Genomic DNA, 20,831 nt, shown 5'->3' with positions numbered 1-20,831 from the left:
CAATTATTATAGTAATTTTAATGAAATTATACCATTGATTAATTAAGTAATATTCTAATAAATGAAAACAAAATTATAAGGTTAAAAGGCATTGTATTACGGAAAGGAAACAGAAAGAAAAATAAACAATAATCATAAATAATAACAAACACAAAACAAAAAAATAACGGCTCGTGGGTTTTGTGTTTTTGCCTGACATGGTTCAGGTCCCTGAACGAGATGGAGTTGCAACTGAATGCGAAAGGCAAGTTGCGCTAGTATAGCGAATTGAGCTGCCTATCTCTTGCTGCAAATTGAGGCCAGGGACCTGAACCCTATCAGGAGTTGTCGTCATGTTTTGCCTGACAGCGTTCAGGTCCCTGAACGAGATTGAGTTGCAGAATACTATTGCTTTTAGAACTTCAATGTTGCCAAACGTAGTAAGGCAATGTTGCCGTCATTAAATGGTAATCACTAATATGGGTAATATCATGGTCTAAGAACCCTGGTTTATTAACGGTAAGCGCCTGCCCTCTCGGCCAAGGGTTCTTAGACCATGCTAATATGTAGTAAATCATTTATATAATTTGCAAAATTACTTTTCAGCAGAGTCATTAGAACCCTGGTTGGTTCACGCTGAGAGGAATCCCGTTATAAAAAATTATTAATATAGTTTATAATATAAAGTTTAGTAAAGTGCAGTATTTTTATTTCTAGTCTGACAAACATGTAGTTAAGTAATAATTCACTAAAGTTATTCATTTTAAACTTCCTTGTGTATATGACGTAATTATAGTATTGATTCGATCATGTCTACGAACTGTTCTATTATTATTAGTTGTCATTAAATGATATTATTATTAAATTGGTGTATACATTGGGTATTATACGATTGTAAGGTGTAAGGATTAGGTAGCTCAGGGGCTAGTTAAGTTGCCAGGTAACGCGTCAGGCGTCACCGCCATAGAAGGTATTCGAGTTTACAGGCCTTAAGCATTAAGTAGGTCTCGATTTGAGGTAGGGATCGGCCCCGACCCTAATCGGGGCGCATTTTGCTAATCGTGTTTCAAAAGTTCGGGGCTCAGGGTGAAAATTTTTGAACCCCGATCTCAATCGGGGTTGTATCGGGGTGCCTAATCCGGGATGCAACCCCGATTGTAATCAATCGATCAACGTAAAAACATAATTGATCGAGTCGAAATCAATTATTATGATGAAAATCGAGGAGTTCTCCCCGGTTGCCCCCATAAAAACCCGACCCAAAATCGTAGTTTGAATTCAGGTGCCATTTTTGCAAATGACGTCGGGGCAAGCGGGTTAACCTCGATTTTTGCCCCGCCCCGCCCCGGATGACGAAGTTACACCCCGATTGCCTTTCCCCGGGGCGGTTAACCCGATTATGGCTAATCGGGGCCGATCCCTAATCTGAGGAAGGACTAGGCCATTCCACGCCGTTTTCACTCGAAATATCAGTACACATTGTACGCGTACACGATTTAGGATTTACCACCGCCGGTTCATGGACTACTCTATTGTTAAGGACGGGACTCTTTCCCTATCTCGCCTTGTTACGGTCGGGTGGGCTATTTTCATGAAAAAAAAAAAAAAAACATCGTTAAATGCAGCTTTAAAAGGCAATTGTAACCATCTATTTTTTTTCTTTATAAAACGAATCATTTAAGAAGATATTGCGATTTTAATTTTGGTAGGAGGGGAGAATTGGGCGGGCCGCCGGTGCCGTCTATCAACCAAAAATCGCAAGTTCTTGCTGATTGACAACTGAATTCGAATTGTCGGGTGCCATCTATCAACTAAAATCGCATGATCTTGCTGATTGACAACTGAACTTGAAATTGTAGAAAGAAAACAAGCAATGAGTTAGGATTTTTGGCTCCCAGATGGCACCGGCGGCCCACCCAATTTCCCTATTTTCTGATACAAAATAATTAATATCTCGTTAAGGGTTGATTTTCAATATAGGGACATTTAGTAAGTCAATAATAATTATTTTTTTATTGAATTCAATAAAAAATAAATAAAAATTACATGGCCGACATAGGAAATGTCGAAGAGTCCCGTCCTTAAAAATAGAGTAGTCCATGGCCGGTTGTAGGCAGTGGTCCTCACACGTGTCAATACCGACTTGTAAACTTCAATCTGAATGGTTTTTCACTGGCCATCTCCCATTAGCTGACTGGATTTGAAAGTTTAAAAAATGGTTTTTTACTTCGTCAGCACTGCAGTACAGCCAAGTTGTACCCTGTTTATGGGAGAAGAAAAACATGAAAGTAAGAAGCTCATAATTACTTAGTTACATAACAGGAATAATTAATTTTTTAAGAAACAACCAGATGAGGAGTTGATTAAGTGGGGATGGCCTGAAGATGTTTGGTTCCATGTTGATAAACTGTCATCAGCCCATGTTTATATAAGACTCAACAAGGTGAGGTTTTGGTTCACAAATTTGATAAATGTATTATCCTGTTATACATATTGTTGAACTTAATATCCAGGGCCAAGTCATTGATGATATCCCAGCTGCTATTTTAGAAGATGCTGCACAATTGTGTAAAGCAAACAGCATCCAAGGAAATAAAATGAACAACATTGATGTTGTTTACACTCTTTGGTCGAATTTAAAGAAGACCCCAGGGATGGAGGTGGGGCAAGTTGGCTTTCATAGGGAAAAAGAGGTATAGTTTGTATCATTGTCCCACATATCCCTCACACAAGTTTGTAAAAGACAAATAATTTTAGGTCCGTAAAATTAGAGTGGAAAAGAGAATCAATGAAATTGTTAATCGCCTAAACAAAACTAAAGTTGAAAGAAAACCAGATTTACGATTTGAAAGAGAACAAAGAGATTGTGCAGAGAGAGAAGACAAAAAAAGGGTTTTGAAAGAGCAAAAAGAAAGAGAAAGAGAGGAAGAAAAAAGGAAGAAAGAAGAAGCTGAACTGAGGTAACTTATCTTATACAGTGTATATTCAACATACAATTGTAATGTTTCCGTTTTTAGGAGTTATGACCGCTTGTTGAAGACAACAAACATGAAGACCAATAAAGACGACGATGGAAATGATTCTGATGACTTTATGTAAAAAAAACTCTTACATTGAATAATCATTGGATTATTACATTAAATCTTCGCTTTCTTACATACGATACGTGATGCAAAAGATGCATCGCATAAGGCTTGACCTTCCTCTTAATGATAAAAAATTTGAAATAGATAACGTGTTTGTGTTGGAACGTCTTTAAACGTGTGAGTAGTCTTTTTTGTTTAAAGGTATGTCGTCAGCCGTACAAACAAAACTTGAATGTTCGTAAATCGAAGAACTATGTTTCCTTGATTTTCTTACTTTTAACAGCGGCAGATATGAGTTAGTAGTAGTAGTTTAAAGAACCTCTTGTTTTAAGTATCTAAAAAATGTTTGAACAGGCAACAAGCATGTTTGGTTTAGAAAGATTTATAAAACTGAAAGAACTGCGCTACACGCCTACACCCATACTCGGTGAGTTACGGATTTCAGTTAATTTTTAGAGCAAACCCAAGTTGATTTAACAAACACTTAAACTATCACTGTTCCATTAAAGCTCTTTGGTTAAAATATGAAGTAGACCTATATGTTTTCGTGTATAGATTAGTTAATAACATACATATTAACGTGCATATACGTAGTTTTCTTACTTAACTGCGTTCCGTTATACTCATTAGTTACAACAATGGTTACAACTTACACGGTTGTGCCCGCTACCATCGGTTAACCAATTACCACTCGACTAATTACTTTTCATGCAATATTTTTACAGACATGAATATAAATTATCAAGAGCTATCGATTTCTGTAATTAAAATTTAAAATTTATTGTTTTTCCGATTTAAACTTTTACCGGAACAGAAAATTCCCTGATACCCGTTAAAGCACACAAAAAATACTCAATCGGTTTACTACTCGTGTAGGTACTTTTAAAGCGATAATTCAACAAAAATGGATAGCACTCATCAGGAGATATCCATTTCTGTAAAATTTGTGTATTTCATAGTTATATTTTTACGGCTAAAAATTATTTTAACTTCGTGTTCTACTGGAATAAGGGGGTTACTCAAGGCACATTAAACCACACCGACCTACACGAAAAATAGCACATCGGTTACTAGTCGGGTAGCAACGCTTCAAGCGGTTTGATTCGATTCAAAATACACTATGTAACCGATACGACTGGTTACGGGGAAAATGGGGGTCAAAGAAGAGTAATCGGGTTTTGAAACCGGTTTTTTCCGGTCCAACCACCGACCCAAGTGCACATGGATGACAATTTACTCTAATTTAAATAAAAATACACCGTTTCTTAGTTTAATCCTATTCTATAAAATGAAAAGGATTTCATATATGTAAAAACATAGTATTTGCATAACTAAAAAAACGAAAAACAAACAGTAAGCGTAAGTAATAAAAATTTACACAAGAACGGACCATAGTCTGTTCTCAGATGGAGTTTGTGTTTAGTAGAAAGGTGGCGTGTGCAGTTGGTTCACATCAGTTAATGGAAACGGATTCGTTGGCAACGACTCAAAGAATCCGTTTTGAGCGACCAACGTAAACGGATCTGCTTCCAATAACGGGAAAAGACTATGCGTCCTCTGCATTGCTGCATGGACAACATGGCCTCCTCGAGTCAACTCGACCGTTCGGGTTGTTCGCGGAGAAACCTATCAGCCATTGTGATTGGCTCTCTCTCTCTCCCTATCCTCAAACCTCCATCCCTTTCTCCTTTCCGGTCCCGCTCCCATATTTTGTGTGTGTCTCGTGTGCATCTGTAGGGCTGCCACCTTCATTTGTTTTTGTTGCATGTTATTTACTCACGACAATTGTTTATTTCTTGTTTTTATTTATTTATGTAATGCAATGCTTTTCATCATTATATAATTTAATTTTTCCTTTTTTAGATTATTAATTAACTAAGCCACGGTACGTTTTCCTTAAAAATTAGTGTTCATTGTGAATTGTCACCCATGAGTAGTGTAACCAGTTCTCGATTATATTAATTTGTACCCTGTTTGCCCCGTTTCATGTAATACATTGTAATTGTATTTTTATTTACTTTCTTTCACTTGCCCACCCTTTTTCAAGTTTAGGCAAGGCCGTATCTAGGGCTCGGCCCCGATTGGCCGAGATCGGCTAAACCCATCTGATCTACCCGAAAAATGGACGATCTGTTGCGATGCGGTTCCTCGGTGCGATCGGTTAGATCTACCGCCATTTTTTAAGATGGCGGCTTAAAAACTACTTATAAAATTAACTACAAACAGTAATGCATTTAGCACTTTTGCACCTTTGTAAAGTTAGGAAACATTCAATATTCGAGTTTAATACTTTTCGTGTATTTTTTTTTTTATTATAAATTTAAATATGTTTAGGGTATGGCAACGTTGACTGTCAATTCTAGTACCATAGCCGATTAGCCGTAGCTTTATAGACTATTTTCACGTTGCGAAAAGCAGTATTCATGTAGTCCGGCAACCCTGCAAGCCGCCATTTGTAGTCTTGCTTAGCCTTGTTTAGGTGGATTTAACATAGGCTAACGACTTTGAGGACTGATTTCTCCCATTAATTTTGCTACCAGGAGCAAAATTATTGTGACACGTTGTACGTCAGGATATTGCCAACATTTCAAGTGCCAAATTTTCAAGAATTCGCTACAACTAGTACTTCAAATCGTCGTTACAGTGAAGGGTGTAATGGTCCGAAACTGTGTTGTCCGTGGCTGTCACTCAAAACATGCCAGTGATGTTCGGCTATTTTCAATCCCACTTTCTTATGACAATAGAAACCCGGATGATTTTAATATTCTTAGTGAAAGAAGGTCGTTGTGGCTAAGTAGATTACACATTCATGAGGGAGACCTCAAAAAGAAGTCATTTGTGTGTCATAAACATTTTGTTTCGGGTAATTATTATTTATAACTTATCATTTACAATTAAGAAAGAAAACTATATACTATTTTTGTAGGTAAACCATCATATTACCGTGATGTGGACAATGTTGATTGGGCACCAACACTTAACCTTGACAAAAACTACTCTACTCGATATCAAAGAAGGAAGAGATACAACATCAACAGAGGTTTCACCATTTTCATTAATATATACAGTTGACAGTTATAGTATTAATTGAAATTGTATAGATAAATTGTGTAATGTAATGGACCACAACATTACTGACACTTCTGAAGTTGTTGCTGAATCTGATCACAGTCAACTCATGGAATCAAATGAAAATGATGGCCCTCTAGATTTGTCAGTTGGCTTGAAACATATAGCAGACATCGAGCAAGAGTCATTTGCACTTCCACTTATCCTTCCAGAATTAACACCAAATTCAGAAAATCCAACAACAGAAACTGAGTTAGTAGAAGTCAGTGCACTTAAAGAAAAAATCATCAATCTTCAATCACAGTTGGCTACATTGAATAAGGATCATGTAAAAGATCTTCTGCATCCTCAGAAGGCATTTACATTCCTAATTATACCAAGAAATTTAAGTTTTATAAGAAAATTACACATTTTTTAAAGTTACCATTTGCTGTTGACTGTTTGTTATTGTTTCAAATGTTGATAGCCCTTCACTGTAACGACGATTTGAAGTACTAGTTGTAGCGAATTCTTGAAAATTTGGCACTTGAAATGTTGGCAATATCCTGACGTACAACGTGCCACAATAATTTTGCTCCTGGTAGCAAAATTAATGGGAGAAATCATTCCCCAAAGTCGTTAGCCTATGTTAAATCCACCTAAACAAGGCTAAGTAAGACTACAAATGGCGGCTTGCAGGGTTGCCGGACTACATGAATACTGCTTTTCGCAAGGTGAAAATGGTCTATTCTCTACTTCTGTCATTCTTAAAAAAGCAAATAAAAAACAATTTGACAGTTTTTTAAAAGATAAGTTTGAATTTTTGCATTACGATTTTGATTCTTATTATTTTTTTTAAATTTAAAATTAAAAAGTGCCACACTAGGTTTGAACTATGGTCATATTTTTGGCTAGAAATCGGGTAGAAAGTCCGGGTAAAACGGTAAAAAACGGTATAACCGGTTTTAAAGATATAAAAGGAGCAGAACTGCAGTAGCCTACTCGAAAATATTCGTAAAAGGCATTGTGCATTTAAGAACGCCTTGCTCCGACAATGTATTAGAGAAGCAGCCTGTCAGGCAATGGCTTCCTCCCAGGATGTATGTACAATATACAAGTAGTATGTCTTAATCAAACAGAACAATTGAACATGTAATATAAACAATTTTTGATCAACATTAAACAATAAAAATGCAAGCAAAAGCCAGTTTTTCAACATAATTCATGCATTTTTTTTTCAACTTTTAAACAATGACAGACATTGTAAACCTAATAAATGGAGAGATTTTATTTCGAAAAGGTCTTCTTTTGGAGTCAATGCATTATTTCACATTCTGTGTGCATCAAATTAGCACGCTCTTTCAGAATGATCACTTCCGTGACTGGTTTACTTGTATATAGGTTAGTAGACTATTGCACTGTTTCTGTATGGCGTTACAGAAAAGTGGAAGTAATTATCTTTTATCCACCAAGGCCACTGTACCACTTGTACTAGTGCAAATGGCTGCTTTGTTTCAAATTGCAGCGGAAATTTTCAGAAAGGAACCACGAGTTGCACAGTAGGTTCCAATGGCTTCAGAATATCAGATTTTTTTAGCCACTAGCTCATCAAGGATGAACGGAAAAGGAACCACTAAAAGAGTCTCCAACAGGTAGTAGTTGAATGAAAACGTTTTCCCAACTATATAGTTCCGCTGCTTATAATAGCTTATTACCAAGGACGAACTGAAAAGGGATCCCCAAAAGAAGTCTCCAGCAGATAGTCGCGAAATTTGTTTTCCAACTAGTTGCTCTGCTTCTACTGCTGGCCATTAGAGCAGTGACAATACAATCGTCGTAATCAGCATAATCTATTTGTGTGGCTGAGCAGAAGTGGACTTGTCGGCACAACGAGCCGCAGTAGGGCAGACCATCTCGTAGCATGTGGTTCACTGTGTAATAGTTCTGAAACACGTTCGGGTGTGTCAACATAGCGGCCGCAACATTATGCAAAGCAATCGGGTTCACATCGGGCATTTTGTAAAGCTGCGTAAAATTATAAGCACGACGCCATTCGGCTCGACCGATCGCGTTTGCTTCAGTTAGATTCAAGTAGTACTGCGAATAGTCCAACACCTATGATAGGGAAAATTGAAATACCAAAAGGATGTTAGCGTCCGTGTTATATCTACGTCATGACGTAGACTGTACGACAGTACTTTGGATGCATCCAAAGTGCTGCGGGCCTTAAAACATTTAAGTTGGATCAAATAGTTTACAAATACGATCATTTTTCTGATAGGCTGTGGACTGTGGAATAGAAATTTTTAAAAAAGTTTTGTGTTAAAAAGCAAGTTACTTGGCCATCGTTCGTGTTAAACTTGATGAGGCGAATAGCTGGATTGTTCGGGCCAGTGCCTTCTGCCAATCCAGGCTCACGAGGGGAAACAGCAGGTGCCAGAAGGATCCAGGATATGGGACGACCTGATTAAAATTATAAAAACAAGTTTTTAAACAAGCAAAAATCCAAATCCTAAAAGTTCAATGAAAATGTGAGGAATCTATAATAACATGCTATCAACCCCTTGAATTTTGCTGGTAATTTGAATTTTTTACTTCATTCTCTTCACAATGTTGTTTCTTTCAATGCTTTACCACCTTAGACCTATCCAAAATCCTGTTTCGATTGAAGCATTTTAGGAGGCACACGTGCGTCTTGGTTTAGCAGTTGCGCATGCATTATGCGTGTGGATGATTAAAGCGAATGCCTATTGCTGGATTGATTCATATTGATCCTAAATTTCCAGCGGCACGTTTATGTCGAACCAAATTATTCAACTAGGAAATCAATCTTGAACAATCTAATGAGAAACATCTCTTGTGGAAGGATATGGGGAGCTTATTCTTGAGAGTCCATCGTATAATACTGACCGTTGTCATCGTATATCACGCGAAAGCTGTCCGTATGGGCATGTCCGAAGAACTGGCCGGCAATTACATCGGAATAGCTTTGCACCATGTTCAGATATTTGCGGTTGAAACGATCTTGGAACCAGTGAAGAGCCTGGCGGCTGTAATGTCGCTCATAAATGCCTGGTGGTACGTGTCCGAAAATGTAAACCTTGGCAATAAAATGTACAGAAACAGTTATGTACAATTTCTACAACGGCAATCAAACACGGCTGGTTTTTTTATTATTTTTTTTTATTTTTTTATTATTATCAAGAGATGGCAAGAAGTGAAAATGCGATTGATAGGAAAATAACTGTTGGTTACCACCGCTTAAAATCTATAGATAAAACATAAGTAGACTAGGGTAGTATATGTAAGCAATTTGAAAACTTACGGTTCCTCTTCTTCGTCGTGCCTTCAAGAGAATGGATTCAAACCAGGCAAATTGCCCACCTGGATCCATGTCGTCATTTTCTGCCGTAGCGTGATTGACTTCCGAATAGTAATTGGTGTTGAGCGCTATCAAATGCAACTGTAGACGGGCCTGTTCGATAACGTAGTAACCTCCTAAAAATCAACAATAATAAAACCATAATGAAAAACTTGCAACAAAGAAGACAGGTGAATAACATGTATTACAGTCTACGGTTGTAAGAATCATATGTATTTCATATCTAATGCTATATAGCCTACTTCCGAGATTACTATACAAGTTGGCGTGTGGCGTAATGTCATGTTATCATATCTCCTATCAAAACTATAGAGTTTAAGCATGCATGTGTCACACGCGAAAACAAATGCATCGTTCAAAAGATACACTTTATGTTTTCTCATTTTTGTTGTGTTATTTCCTCCTCTGCATATGGTATATAATTAAAAAAAATAATAATCTTAGGGAGCTCTCCAAACAAGATATTGAAATGGCAAATGAAATGGGTTGGAAGAAACGGATGGAGATATAGCCTACTGCTAAATTTTACTGGAAAGAATCCTTACAAACATTTCTGTATAACAGGCGCAGGCTTTTGGATTTAGATTTTAAAAGCTGATAGAAACCTGTCCAGCAAACATCCTAACTGCTCTACACACAACTTAAAATCCTGTTGAAGAACAAGTAGACTATAGCCTACTTTTAATTGTCGTCAAACTAATGTTAGCGCAACAAATCAGTGGTCATCCTATGGCAGGTAAACCATCAAATCCGCCGCGGTTTTTAGCAAATGGCAGTATAGGCTACATCCTTTTCGGTACGTTATATAACTTGCAGTAAAGTATTGCGCGTATATATTATGCATTTAAAACTCTTTAGGTTACGTTTACCTTTCTTGAAGGTGGCCTCTGCCTCTGGTGGGAGCCAAACTCGCCATAAATTGGCCAATTCGTGATAGGGCTGTGCAGTGTTGCCGAAAGATGTTTGACCCCTCGGCCAAACGTCTGCGCCCCCAACTATTAAAGGACAAGAGTTGTGTTAAATTATCTTGAAAATAAAAAAGTTTAACTCCAAAAGTGCAGTCACGTTCATCATTTACAATTTTGTATACCCAGCACTGACTCGGAGATAAAGTGATCGAGAGAATTGGCAAAAATTCACATTCTCAATTTTCTCTATACTTCTTTAATCCGTTCCATCCAAAGGTCACGGAGGCTCTATTCCGATGGCCCTCCCTATCAATTCCTGAACCCTAATGTGGGTTGACAAAATGACAGAGGGGAGCTACCAATAAGGTATCAAAATCGGCTTAGAATCGTCGTGGAATTTGTACCAAACGAACTGAGAGGAAGGAGAAAGTTTTAGGATATTCCATTTTTGATGTTGAATACACTGTTTCTGCCCCTCTGCGTCTTAACGGTGACAAATAAATCAAGGAGGGGAGGATCAGAAAAACCAACGAATTCCAGAACATTTCCCGTTAAAAAAAAATTTATTGATTGATTTAATATTGTAATGATTAGCCCTTTAATGACTATAAACCACAGAATTAGTAAAAAAATGGACACGGAGCTCATTTTAAAAAGGAAAGAAAGAAAGAACGTGAAATCAACTGACCAACGGGATAAACGGCTGTGCCAGGGAAGTAGCGCCGAATTAGAAGACTTACGGCGCTGACTGCATCGTGAACTCGGCTCTTTCCATCATCACCTGGTGCTGCCATCCATCTTGCAGCCGAGTCCCTATAACAACCAAATTTATTACACTATAGCTTAAGTAATTTCTCTTCATAATAAAACTGGTAGTTGTACGTCACTAAAAAATCAACATAAACCTTGTGCAACATTAGCCCAAGGCAATTTTTTTAACCTCATATAGTTTTCCTTGTCACGCAGTAAATATAAAAGGCCAGTTTTTTAGTTGCCATAATACGATACAAGCTTCATAATTAAACGCATCATTTGTGTGCATAGCCTAATTGAAAGTGCAGCCCGAAATCTATACAATGTTCTATTGCAGAATAATCTAGTTTGATATGCAAAACTATGATTGTAATGTCGATTATTCCTCCTTTTTTTATGAATAAATGAAAGTGTAATATAGTAGCGAGATTCCTAGAAAGTATACCCGGTCCAAAGTAGAAACTCAATATCCTCTCCGGTGATAGATTTCATGGCCTGGACGGCGCTAACCACCAACTGCCAAGTGGAATCACATCGATAGCTTCCGAATCGTTCGACAACATGCTGATTTTGGTGCCCCTGGTTATTATTGTTTCCAACACCTCCGTTCTTTTTATTGAGTCCGTTCCCACAACCTGAAAAAAAACCAGAAATAAAAGCTCATCCGGAAATGCAGCGAAGGAATTGTATAGCAAAAACAAATGAACGCAACAAGGCCGGGTGGCAAATTTAGCAATCCAGTGTTATCCCTTCTAGAACATCTGCGAATATTACATTTAAATATTTAATAAATTTGTCAATTTTCATTCTCAAGAAAAAAGTTTTTCCTTTCAAATTCTTTAAAAGGTTATTTTTTTTTAAACTTATCCCCAGATTACAGATAATTGCATTGGAAACATCAAAGAAATCCTGTTTCCTTAACAGGATTCAATGCAAGACAAAATAAATGGTATGTTGAATATATTAACAACGGACTTACTTCCATCTCCAGCCCCGGTCAAATTAGCATCGTAGTGGAAATCGGTCACGTGCCAAAAATACCCTACAAATTAAAAATGGCGAATTATGTATTAAACAAATTAAAAATAAAAACAAAATTGCACTTCTCTTTTTAGTGATTACAAATCGCAAGATTCAATCGAAACTATTTTCATTTGCAGACGTAGTAATGTCAATTATGTTCATCCAAGTTTAACATCTTGATGTGCTTGATGGTGTGTGAAATTACTCTGCAGAGAGATTGAGGAGGTTCCCATCACCCCACCCCCCTTGAGTATTCGTTATGTGTTTAAAAGAATTTAAAACGCAAGACGTCGTCCAAACGTTCCATGGAGGACCGCTATTACCACCAGAGCTAAAATCATTTAAATCAACAGAAAAATCTCATGTGTTTCCTAAATAAGAAACTGTTGTGTAACCAACACACATTTCACGCCCTTTCTTCGTACGCCATACAAGTCATGTATCATCCCTCTCGACATCAATATTTGGAATCGGCCATTATTGAATTTTCGTTTGACTATAGACACGGCCTTTAAAGTTCAATGTTCATGAATTCCTCCAAGACATGCCATAGTGCACAAGAGTTCATTTTTCTAACAGTGCAGTGTTACGATGACAGGGAGGAATGTCATTGTTCACAGTGATTAGGACCCCTTGATCGTTGCACTATCTAATCGGGGCTTTACATTACAGGGAAATACGTTAGTGGGTTTTGCACAGAACACATCAACTTGAACGAAAGCACCATCGATTATTTTGGGGGAATACGAGCACCTATACCCATAACGTATATACAACGTATAGACAAGGAAAGGCGTGGGCCACATCATTTTACAAAACAGAAAACTATCGATTGCGATCACTTTATTCCCCCCCCCCATTTACTGTGTGCGTTTAACCTTTCCGTCAATTAGCAATAGAGATTATTATTATTTTAGATGTAAATGTAACGGAAAAGAAGAAGTTGTGTGTACATTACACGGTGAAGCTGTAGCCTATATGAAGCACAAGCTGGACGTATTTTCTCTTTCACATCGTTGCCCACCAATGACCACCCACTGGACACTCTTTTTCGATCGATACGCTGGATAAGAGGAATTGATCGGTTCTATATAGATTTAGATATATGGACTTATTTTTCTTTGCCTATATTGGCGTTTGATTTTCACGTTGATCGCTCATTCCGATTACCCTTCGCGCTTTTCTTTAAAGTCTCTGCTAAGAAGTCTGGAGCTGATCTCGATATTGACATAAAATGAAAGCTATGATCACTCACCAATGCCAGCTCGTGCGGTCGGAGTCAGATGGCAGATAATCACGACCAAGCCGAGTAAGGTAGTCGCCAGTCGTAGTAAAGCCATAGCAAGAAGAAGCGTTGTATTCTCTTCTTTGTATTCTTCTTTCTTCTTTCCTGGCTTTTCTCGGGCTTTTCTTGTCCAGTTTCCTTTAGGGTTTCTCTCTTCTCTTTAAGTCAATCGCGTACAGGAAAGGTCGTTGTCAATTGACGCCGGACTCAGTTGTCAGTCTTCCCCTTCTTTACAATTCAAACAAAAAAAAGGACAAAGAAAAGACAAGAGAACATTAGAATAAAATGAGCTGCTTTCGTTTGATGTGTACAAAGAATGAAACTGCATTTTCAGAACAAAATTATTACGATTCGGCTGCCTATAGTACATCAAATATCGCACCTGAACGATCTAGTTATGAACACTCTCGTATATATACGAGCTTTATGACTCTAGTGTACAAAATAGTTTGCATTGTATAAACCAATTGTTTAATATGAAGAAAAAAAACAATCGAAACTGTATACGTGGAATTTATGAACTATAAGAGAAGACGGACTCGGGCTGACTGTTTGATGATATCTGCATGGTTCATAAATATGTTTAAAGACACCATTTTATGTGGAAAACCACAAGCGAAATGACACTAACACGCCAGCAAATAAAACTCCGTGGATGATACTAGTTATTATATATGTTCCGCTGGCTAGACCATTTACATATGGTATATTCTATTATATAAAAAAAAAGAGGGTTGTGGTTAATGTTTCACAATATAGTCTTCTCGGCTGACGATGTAAACAAATGGGTAGGAGCTTTTTTGTTTAGTAGATTGCAGTTGTTGTTCTGCTTCGTCACCAATACCAATCCATCCATCACAGTGGCAGCCGTACGGATAAACAACATCCGGTACACTATCCTATCTACACACACGACGAGGGGTGGGTTTTGATGTGGATTTCACTGGAAACCACATCTATACAAATATTGCAGGCAGCTTCACACTATAGCATATGTATTGCAGTAGTATAGCCTATACACAACTGCAGCTGCGGTCATCTTTGGAACAAAATTGGAACATTCAACAGCAATTGAAGACGAGAGCTATACGCTTATAAACATAAACAGTGCGGATCTGGCAGTGTTATAAAAAAGCAACAAATAAATTCAAATGAGGCAAAAAGAAGGCTAAACGTAATATGGCCGAAGATAGAGAGAAAAATTGTGGAAGAATAATTGTGCCCCTCTGCCACCGTGTCATATGTATAGGGTTGTAGGTCTATCTAGCAAGGCATCAGTACGGGCACAGGCAGTGGATCAATAAATAAAATAGGCGTGGCTTCCATTACTATACACTGGCGTGGGCCAGTTTCACCCATTTCTTATAACTCAAGTACCGCTGTTTCTGGTTTTGCTATTGGAACGGACTTTCCATAATCCCATAACATACCGCCTCGTCACGCTCACGCACAGGAGTGCAGCGGTCGTGTGGTGCGCTATACTAGGGGATTTTCACATATATACAGCATATATATACGTTCGAACTATAGCTAAAGTACAAGCACTCGAGTTTTTGAGTTTTTAGAATATATAATACAATACCTTTTTTACTTAGACTATTTATTATTATTACAGTCCAAACTCTTTTTATCCGGAATAAGGTCAAATCGAATTCGATATGTACTGGATCGATATATGCACTGCAAATGAGACATTCATAAGGCAATTAGCATCATTGGATGCTATGTGAATAGTTCCGCCATTTTCACAGTAAAGGTGGCAATCAGTGGTGGTCAATCAAGGCTTAAAAGCATATAATCAAAGTTTATTCACTGGTCTGTTTGGATAGGTAAGGTAGACCTATACACTATGCGAATAAATCAATGACTCGACGTTCTATTGAATGCTTCTAAATTTAGCGTGTAGCTGTACATGTCAATGATGAAATCTTCATCCTTATACTCATCGCTGTAAATTCTATTTCCCGTTGGTTCATGAATTTCTATTAGTTTCTATATGTGTCTTAAAGAATTCGACATTTAAGAAATCGACATTAAATTGAAGAGGCCCTCATTACTTAACAAGCCTCCTTCCTGGTTTCCTTCGTTAAGTGAACCCCCCCAATGCAGCTGCCTACAAAAAGATGTTACAAATCATGCAAATCTAGCTTTACAAAATTTAAGCAAAAAACCTTTAGATATAGTTACTTTCAACCGTTTCGTTTGATCCAAGGTAATCTGTTTATAGTGTAGAGTATCCAGGGTAATTCCAGCAACATTCCAATTATATTTGCAATCGTTGCGAATGCTCAACTCACTGGTCTTGACGATTAACGATTAAAACAGTAATACTTTATGACGCAAAATCCCGCTATTTGAAAAGAACAAACGGCTGATGAATGATGACAGATGCGAGTTTTGCATATTTTTTCTCCTGCAAATTAACTTAATCATAATCTCCGTTCACATTTGAAGAATCACGACTCGTGTGCCCTTCTCGGATTTTTAATTAGAAAATTAATCGCAGCCTGACTTGATGGAAACTGTCAAACTTATCGCAGTCCCGACGTTGACCTGTATATAAAAATAGAATTTGCTACACTCGAACGATCGATTCTTAATCCGAATTCATTACGTGATCAATGAGCTCACGACAAGGATATACATCCCTATAGATATACAATTATACGTTGCATCGCAAACCTTTGGTTGATTACGTGTATGAAGTCGCATTGCCTAGCATTGACTCTCCCTCCTTTATTTGGGCTCTTAATCTCCTAAACATTAAAAGACAAGAACTCAAGTTAATCACGCCAAGGCATATATATTAGCTATTTGGCTGCATACGTCCATGCCCGATTTTCTTTCCTAGCTCTTTTCTTCTTTTGTAGTTGGCTTCCCTTTTAAATCGAGATAACAATCTCATTACTACTCGTTCGTCTTCTTCTCTCAGCCCACCATCTAAAGACTTGGTCGCCTGATAACAGACGAAACAAAGAGACAAAAGGAAGACACAACGAACAGGTTTATTAGCAGCCTCCAAATAGAGGGCTCGACTAGCGACCAGGGCCGGTAGAAGAAAAAACAAAAAAGAGACGCTTAACCTACAACTAAGCTCGTCCCTTCGTCCTGATTACACTGTATATTGCTTCTGCCTATTGGATATATACACACGTAAGAATAGCCTACTCTGTGTAGAGAGAAAGCGTCAGCTGTAAATGTATATAGCTCCTCGTCCACCGTATTAGACGTCTAATTGTTTGTTCGGACAGCTCTCAGAAGTTTATTCCCCTGGTGAAAGAATTTCGTCTTCGTGTCAATATTTACTGCATTGTGATACCCACACAATCCTTACCGTATATGGCGCTGGAGTCAATAAGGCTTAAAATTTATTAAAACAAAACTTTTTTTTTTGGTAATTTCTATATACACTTAAAATCCAATATTATGCAATGATTAGCTGCTGCGTCATTCCGCTGACGTAATGTTAGATTATTGATCATTTTCTAGCGCTCTTCTTTATACCTGTAACGTATATAATTGGACAACGTCACCCTCGACATTTCAAGATTGCTGCCGTGAAAAAGCAATGGCTTTCTGCATCATCTTTATATTAACGATTATGCCACCTGGCGATGTCACCTCTTTGTCAATAACACGACAGTAGAAATGTAGAATGAATGACTAGAGCTCGAAAATTGAAAATGCGAGACAGCTATCACTCGCTTTTATCAACAACTGATTCGGAGATATTGTGCAACAGACGGGGATGCTGTTGTGTATAGGAGCCATATACATTGTCGTATACAACCTCCGAATACTTTTGTTGGATATCGTTCCAATATAAGGGATTTTTCACGTCGAAAGTCTTTTTCGATTGAATCAAAGATGCTGCATCCCGTATAACTACTATACAAATGGGTTAACAGGCCAAACAGCCTATAGGCCACCTTATACATATACGCGATGGAGTGAAAGACAGACGATCCATCACTATAGGAGACGATAGAAAAGTGGCCTGAATCCAACACCGAGAACGCTTATCCACTCTGTCTCCTGTTGTCTTGGATTTATACTCAATTGCTGGCATGCCTTTCGTTACATACTTGACATTCGTATAGTTAAAACACTAGCAGCGTTGCACGAAGGCAACACGACTATAGAAGAAGAGCCAGGATTGCTTAGCGTGCAGTCGTCCTGTCTATTCCCGTATAGATGCTGCTGCAACTTGACTTTTCGATTTTCCTTGGCGAAAGAATAAGGGGAAAATAAAAAGAGGATAGTAACAAGAAAGGCTAAACCCCTACGGCAAGCTAATCAAAACGATGATTAAATCTGTCTCTTAGTCACCAAAGACGGAAGCCAATGACGTGCCACATTGGACGAGTGGGGCAAAGAGGAGAAATATACAACGCGAACGCTGAGACATCAGCCCCTCACGGAGAAAACGAAAAAGATGGTGGAATCTATATTTTCTTTAATATACTTTCTGAGCAGTTCGGCGAATGGTATATGGGCTGGAGGGACTCATATTGTGCGCCACTGCGAGGTTACTGCGTGATAAAATAGGAGCTGATGCTGGGGGTGTAGCTGTTTCGCACGTATAGAGAGACGTCATGCTTGTGGACGCAGCAGTGGCATGCACCATACTACTCGATTAAAGCCTTCCCTTCTATTCAGCCGAAATGCACCATCGACCCCATTTAGTTATTTCTCTTTCTTCACCCAGTGTACACTTTATATATATATATATATACATGTCTGCGTTATCTACGAGTACGAAACGCGAGCAGCCATAATAAAAAATAAATCCCGTGAGGAAGAAAGCAACTCAACTTTTCTAGACGGAAATAGAAGAGGGAGGCTACCGAGTTCATGTCGGCTATTGATAATCAAGGTTTTCAAAATTCGGTAGTATAGTGAGTTTCAGAATGTTCTTGAAATGCTAGGGGGAAAAAATCCGTAGAATGTCGATGCAGACCACAATGATCGTGCCGTGATTCAATCCTTCACAATAGGGGGCTATTAGATCGGCTAGTAATACCGACGTATGCCTGTCTCCCTTTTTTTTTCTGTTAGACTGTTAGAATATAGTTGCAGCAACTGGAACGCTAATAGTGGGCTAGAAGATCGATGTGGTTCCCGAAATGGACAAAAGAACAACTAAATCAATAATCCGATAAGCTAAAAGAGAACCCGGACGATGACTGAGAAACTAAGGACGTCACACGGCCAGATGAAAGCAGATGAATTAGAATTTAGATGGCAAGAAAACGACTTATTTTTCAAAAAGAAATAACTAAAATCACCAACAGGCCATATGTGATTTTGAAGCTAAGAAAACTCCTTTATTGAGTCTTTCATTTTCACGTGTCAGAGAGTGCAAGTTTAAAAACACAGATAAAAAGAAAGCAGCTCAACTCTAGTTATTGATTCCTTTCGTTTTCTTTTCATTTTAAATAATATTCGACTGATGTACGGAACGTCAGGTAACAAAGTTATTGCAACGAGCTCTCCATTTTTTTTTTTCTTCTAAAAAGCGAAGCAGCTATAACTAAATATTCTTTTCATCGTAAAAGCTATTAGGGAAATATACGTCCCGTCACTTTTCTTAAATTTAAATAAAACGACAGACGACTAGTTATAGAACACGAAACGTTAGGGTCCGACATCGGCCAAGGTCCAACAGCCGGACAGTTAGTCAATACCATCGATCAAATGAGATTGTACACAGCACTTGCAGAACAAAAGGCAGCACCTTTGCTTATCGTCACGGTCTTTTGCGACTGTTGCTAGGATAAGAAATTTCCCGTTAAATTCGAAAAAGATAAGCCGACGAGAAAAAGAAAAAGAGCAGCCGAGACCCAAGTGGCTACGTATATTTATGCAGACCACTTCATCATTTGTTTCCTTTTTCTCGCCGCGCCAGAAAGCCAATTAAAGAATAAAGAAGCGTGAGCCAATTTGCACAGTAGCGATGAGAACGAGACGCAGAGAAGGAAAAAAGGAAAATAGTACAGCCTTCTAATAATAAAGAACAAAAATTCTGGTAGGTCTCTGGCGTGCCGAATCTTGGACCACAATCGATTACATTAGCTAAGGCAGGCCAAACCCTTCTTTCCACCATTCTGTCCGCAAAGAATAAGACTAGAAAAAAGAAGAAAAACCCGCAGAACTAAGACTCAAAGCGGACCACCAAATCGATGCGCTTCTTTTTCAGTCTATTTTTAACACCCATCTAACTTCCATTCTATTCTTCTTTCGCGTTTCCCCCTTCTTTTTTTTTTTTATCGAGTGTGCAGCTAACGATGGAACAAAATGGCATATGCGTTAGATGTTGCGGTGTGATGGGCTATACATTTATCCCGCCCTTGAAGGTTACATATAGAAAAAAGAAAAGAAAAAAAAACAGACGCCGACATAAGAGGGCGCGGCACGCAAAAGACGCGCCGGCGGCTCGCCCTATTTTTCTTTTTTTTTTTTCTTTCACGCAAGGGATGGAGGAGATTATACAAAACAATCGAAGCGGATCAGTTCGACGGGAAAAGAATAAAAATAGATTACCGTGATCGCACCAAGCGTGTCGAGAGCCGTTGGGAATTTGCGATGCATACTTTTTACAGACGCTGTCTTATCACCGCAATGTTTCAAGTAATTCCAAGTGCGGCCGCATAGTCATCCAAAACAGACACTCAGTTAACGAACAAAGTCTGGTGATCGACAGGCAAGAAGAACAAAAATGACTACCGAACTTCGCGTGATGCAAACGAGAAAATAAAGAAACGTCCTATCCAACAGCCGAGGACCGGGCCACTGAATCCGAGTCCTAAAGCAGATCGAGGGCTTCTTCAATGTGCACCAGTGGCGTCGTCGTTGGGTAAATGTCTAACCCTGCCGTGTGTGTATGTTTTGGGAAAACGGGGTAAGGTGATGGTGGAGAAGGAGGGGGGGTCCTCTGGGTGGAGTTGGCAATGCAAAAGCCCCCCTCCCTCCTCTTTTGATGGCGGCCGTGTCGTGCCAAACGCCTGCGCCTTACGAAGATCGATTCTTTTGAACGCTAAATTCGTTCGTTCGTTCGTTTTTTTTTTTTTATTCCGCTATTCGTCATTGAGTACAATCAGACCGTTCACAATCCGGATGCTTATGTTAATTCGCGAATTTTTGTGTGTGGAAATCAACTATTTGTCCTTTGAAAATATTCGTGTCTCGTCGGGAATGGAAATGGCACGCGTTTCTTATGAAGGTTCCAAGTTTGGAGGACTCAAGGTTTTTACTCGTTATTATTTTCACATGGATCGAGTGAGACGAATGCAGTCTCTTAACAATTTAATATCCTAACATCGCGAATGGCAAACGTGTCATTAGTGCGTTAAGTATATACTAACACC

General features: G+C 38.5%; 3 protein-coding genes and 1 long non-coding RNA gene across 6 annotated transcripts; 2 read left to right on the top strand and 2 right to left on the bottom strand.

Annotated features, from left to right (window-relative positions):
* Positions 1 to 2,071: 2,071 nt before the first annotated feature.
* On the top strand, positions 2,072 to 3,233 carry LOC116918216 (coiled-coil domain-containing protein 25). 2 transcript variants are annotated; one of them, XM_032923863.2, is made up of 5 exons: positions 2,072 to 2,267; positions 2,331 to 2,422; positions 2,493 to 2,672; positions 2,737 to 2,939; positions 2,997 to 3,233. In XM_032923863.2, the coding sequence occupies exons 1-5, from the start codon at positions 2,195 to 2,197 to the stop codon at positions 3,076 to 3,078; spliced, it is 630 nt and encodes a 209-aa protein (XP_032779754.1). In that variant the 5' UTR covers positions 2,072 to 2,194; the 3' UTR covers positions 3,079 to 3,233. The 2 variants fall into 2 exon arrangements, with proteins under 2 accessions (XP_032779754.1, XP_032779755.1); XM_032923864.2 differs by having other exon boundaries at positions 2,117 to 2,267; positions 2,321 to 2,422.
* A 2,297-nt stretch (positions 3,234 to 5,530) lies between these two features.
* Positions 5,531 to 6,557, top strand: LOC123470561. The gene is made up of 3 exons (XM_045170919.1): positions 5,531 to 5,928; positions 5,992 to 6,105; positions 6,167 to 6,557. The coding sequence occupies exons 1-3, from the start codon at positions 5,721 to 5,723 to the stop codon at positions 6,550 to 6,552; spliced, it is 708 nt and encodes a 235-aa protein (XP_045026854.1). The 5' UTR covers positions 5,531 to 5,720; the 3' UTR covers positions 6,553 to 6,557.
* LOC123470562 lies at positions 5,983 to 6,835 on the bottom strand. Its single transcript, XR_006644284.1, has 2 exons — positions 6,559 to 6,835; positions 5,983 to 6,501 (listed from the first exon to the last, which is right to left on the bottom strand). It is a non-coding gene; the product is annotated as an uncharacterized LOC123470562 (long non-coding RNA).
* A 305-nt stretch (positions 6,836 to 7,140) lies between these two features.
* Positions 7,141 to 20,301, bottom strand: LOC116918137 (acid sphingomyelinase-like phosphodiesterase 3b). Of its 2 annotated transcripts, none has more exons than XM_032923754.2 (10): positions 20,008 to 20,301; positions 13,435 to 13,692; positions 12,136 to 12,198; positions 11,602 to 11,791; positions 11,092 to 11,216; positions 10,365 to 10,490; positions 9,439 to 9,611; positions 9,024 to 9,213; positions 8,452 to 8,576; positions 7,141 to 8,228 (listed from the first exon to the last, which is right to left on the bottom strand). In XM_032923754.2, the coding sequence occupies exons 2-10, from the start codon at positions 13,517 to 13,519 to the stop codon at positions 7,812 to 7,814; spliced, it is 1,494 nt and encodes a 497-aa protein (XP_032779645.1). In that variant the 5' UTR covers positions 13,520 to 13,692; positions 20,008 to 20,301; the 3' UTR covers positions 7,141 to 7,811. The 2 variants fall into 2 exon arrangements, with proteins under 2 accessions (XP_032779645.1, XP_045026852.1); XM_045170917.1 differs by lacking the exon at positions 20,008 to 20,301 and adding an exon at positions 13,847 to 13,993.
* Between the last annotated feature and the right edge of the window lie 530 nt (positions 20,302 to 20,831).

This window comes from Daphnia magna, linkage group LG3, assembly GCF_020631705.1.
Source record: "Daphnia magna isolate NIES linkage group LG3, ASM2063170v1.1, whole genome shotgun sequence".
Classification (NCBI taxonomy): Eukaryota; Metazoa; Arthropoda; class Branchiopoda; order Diplostraca; family Daphniidae; genus Daphnia; species Daphnia magna.
The sequence above is the reverse complement of the archived record's forward strand: the minus strand, read 5'-3'. Positions and strand labels throughout refer to the sequence as shown.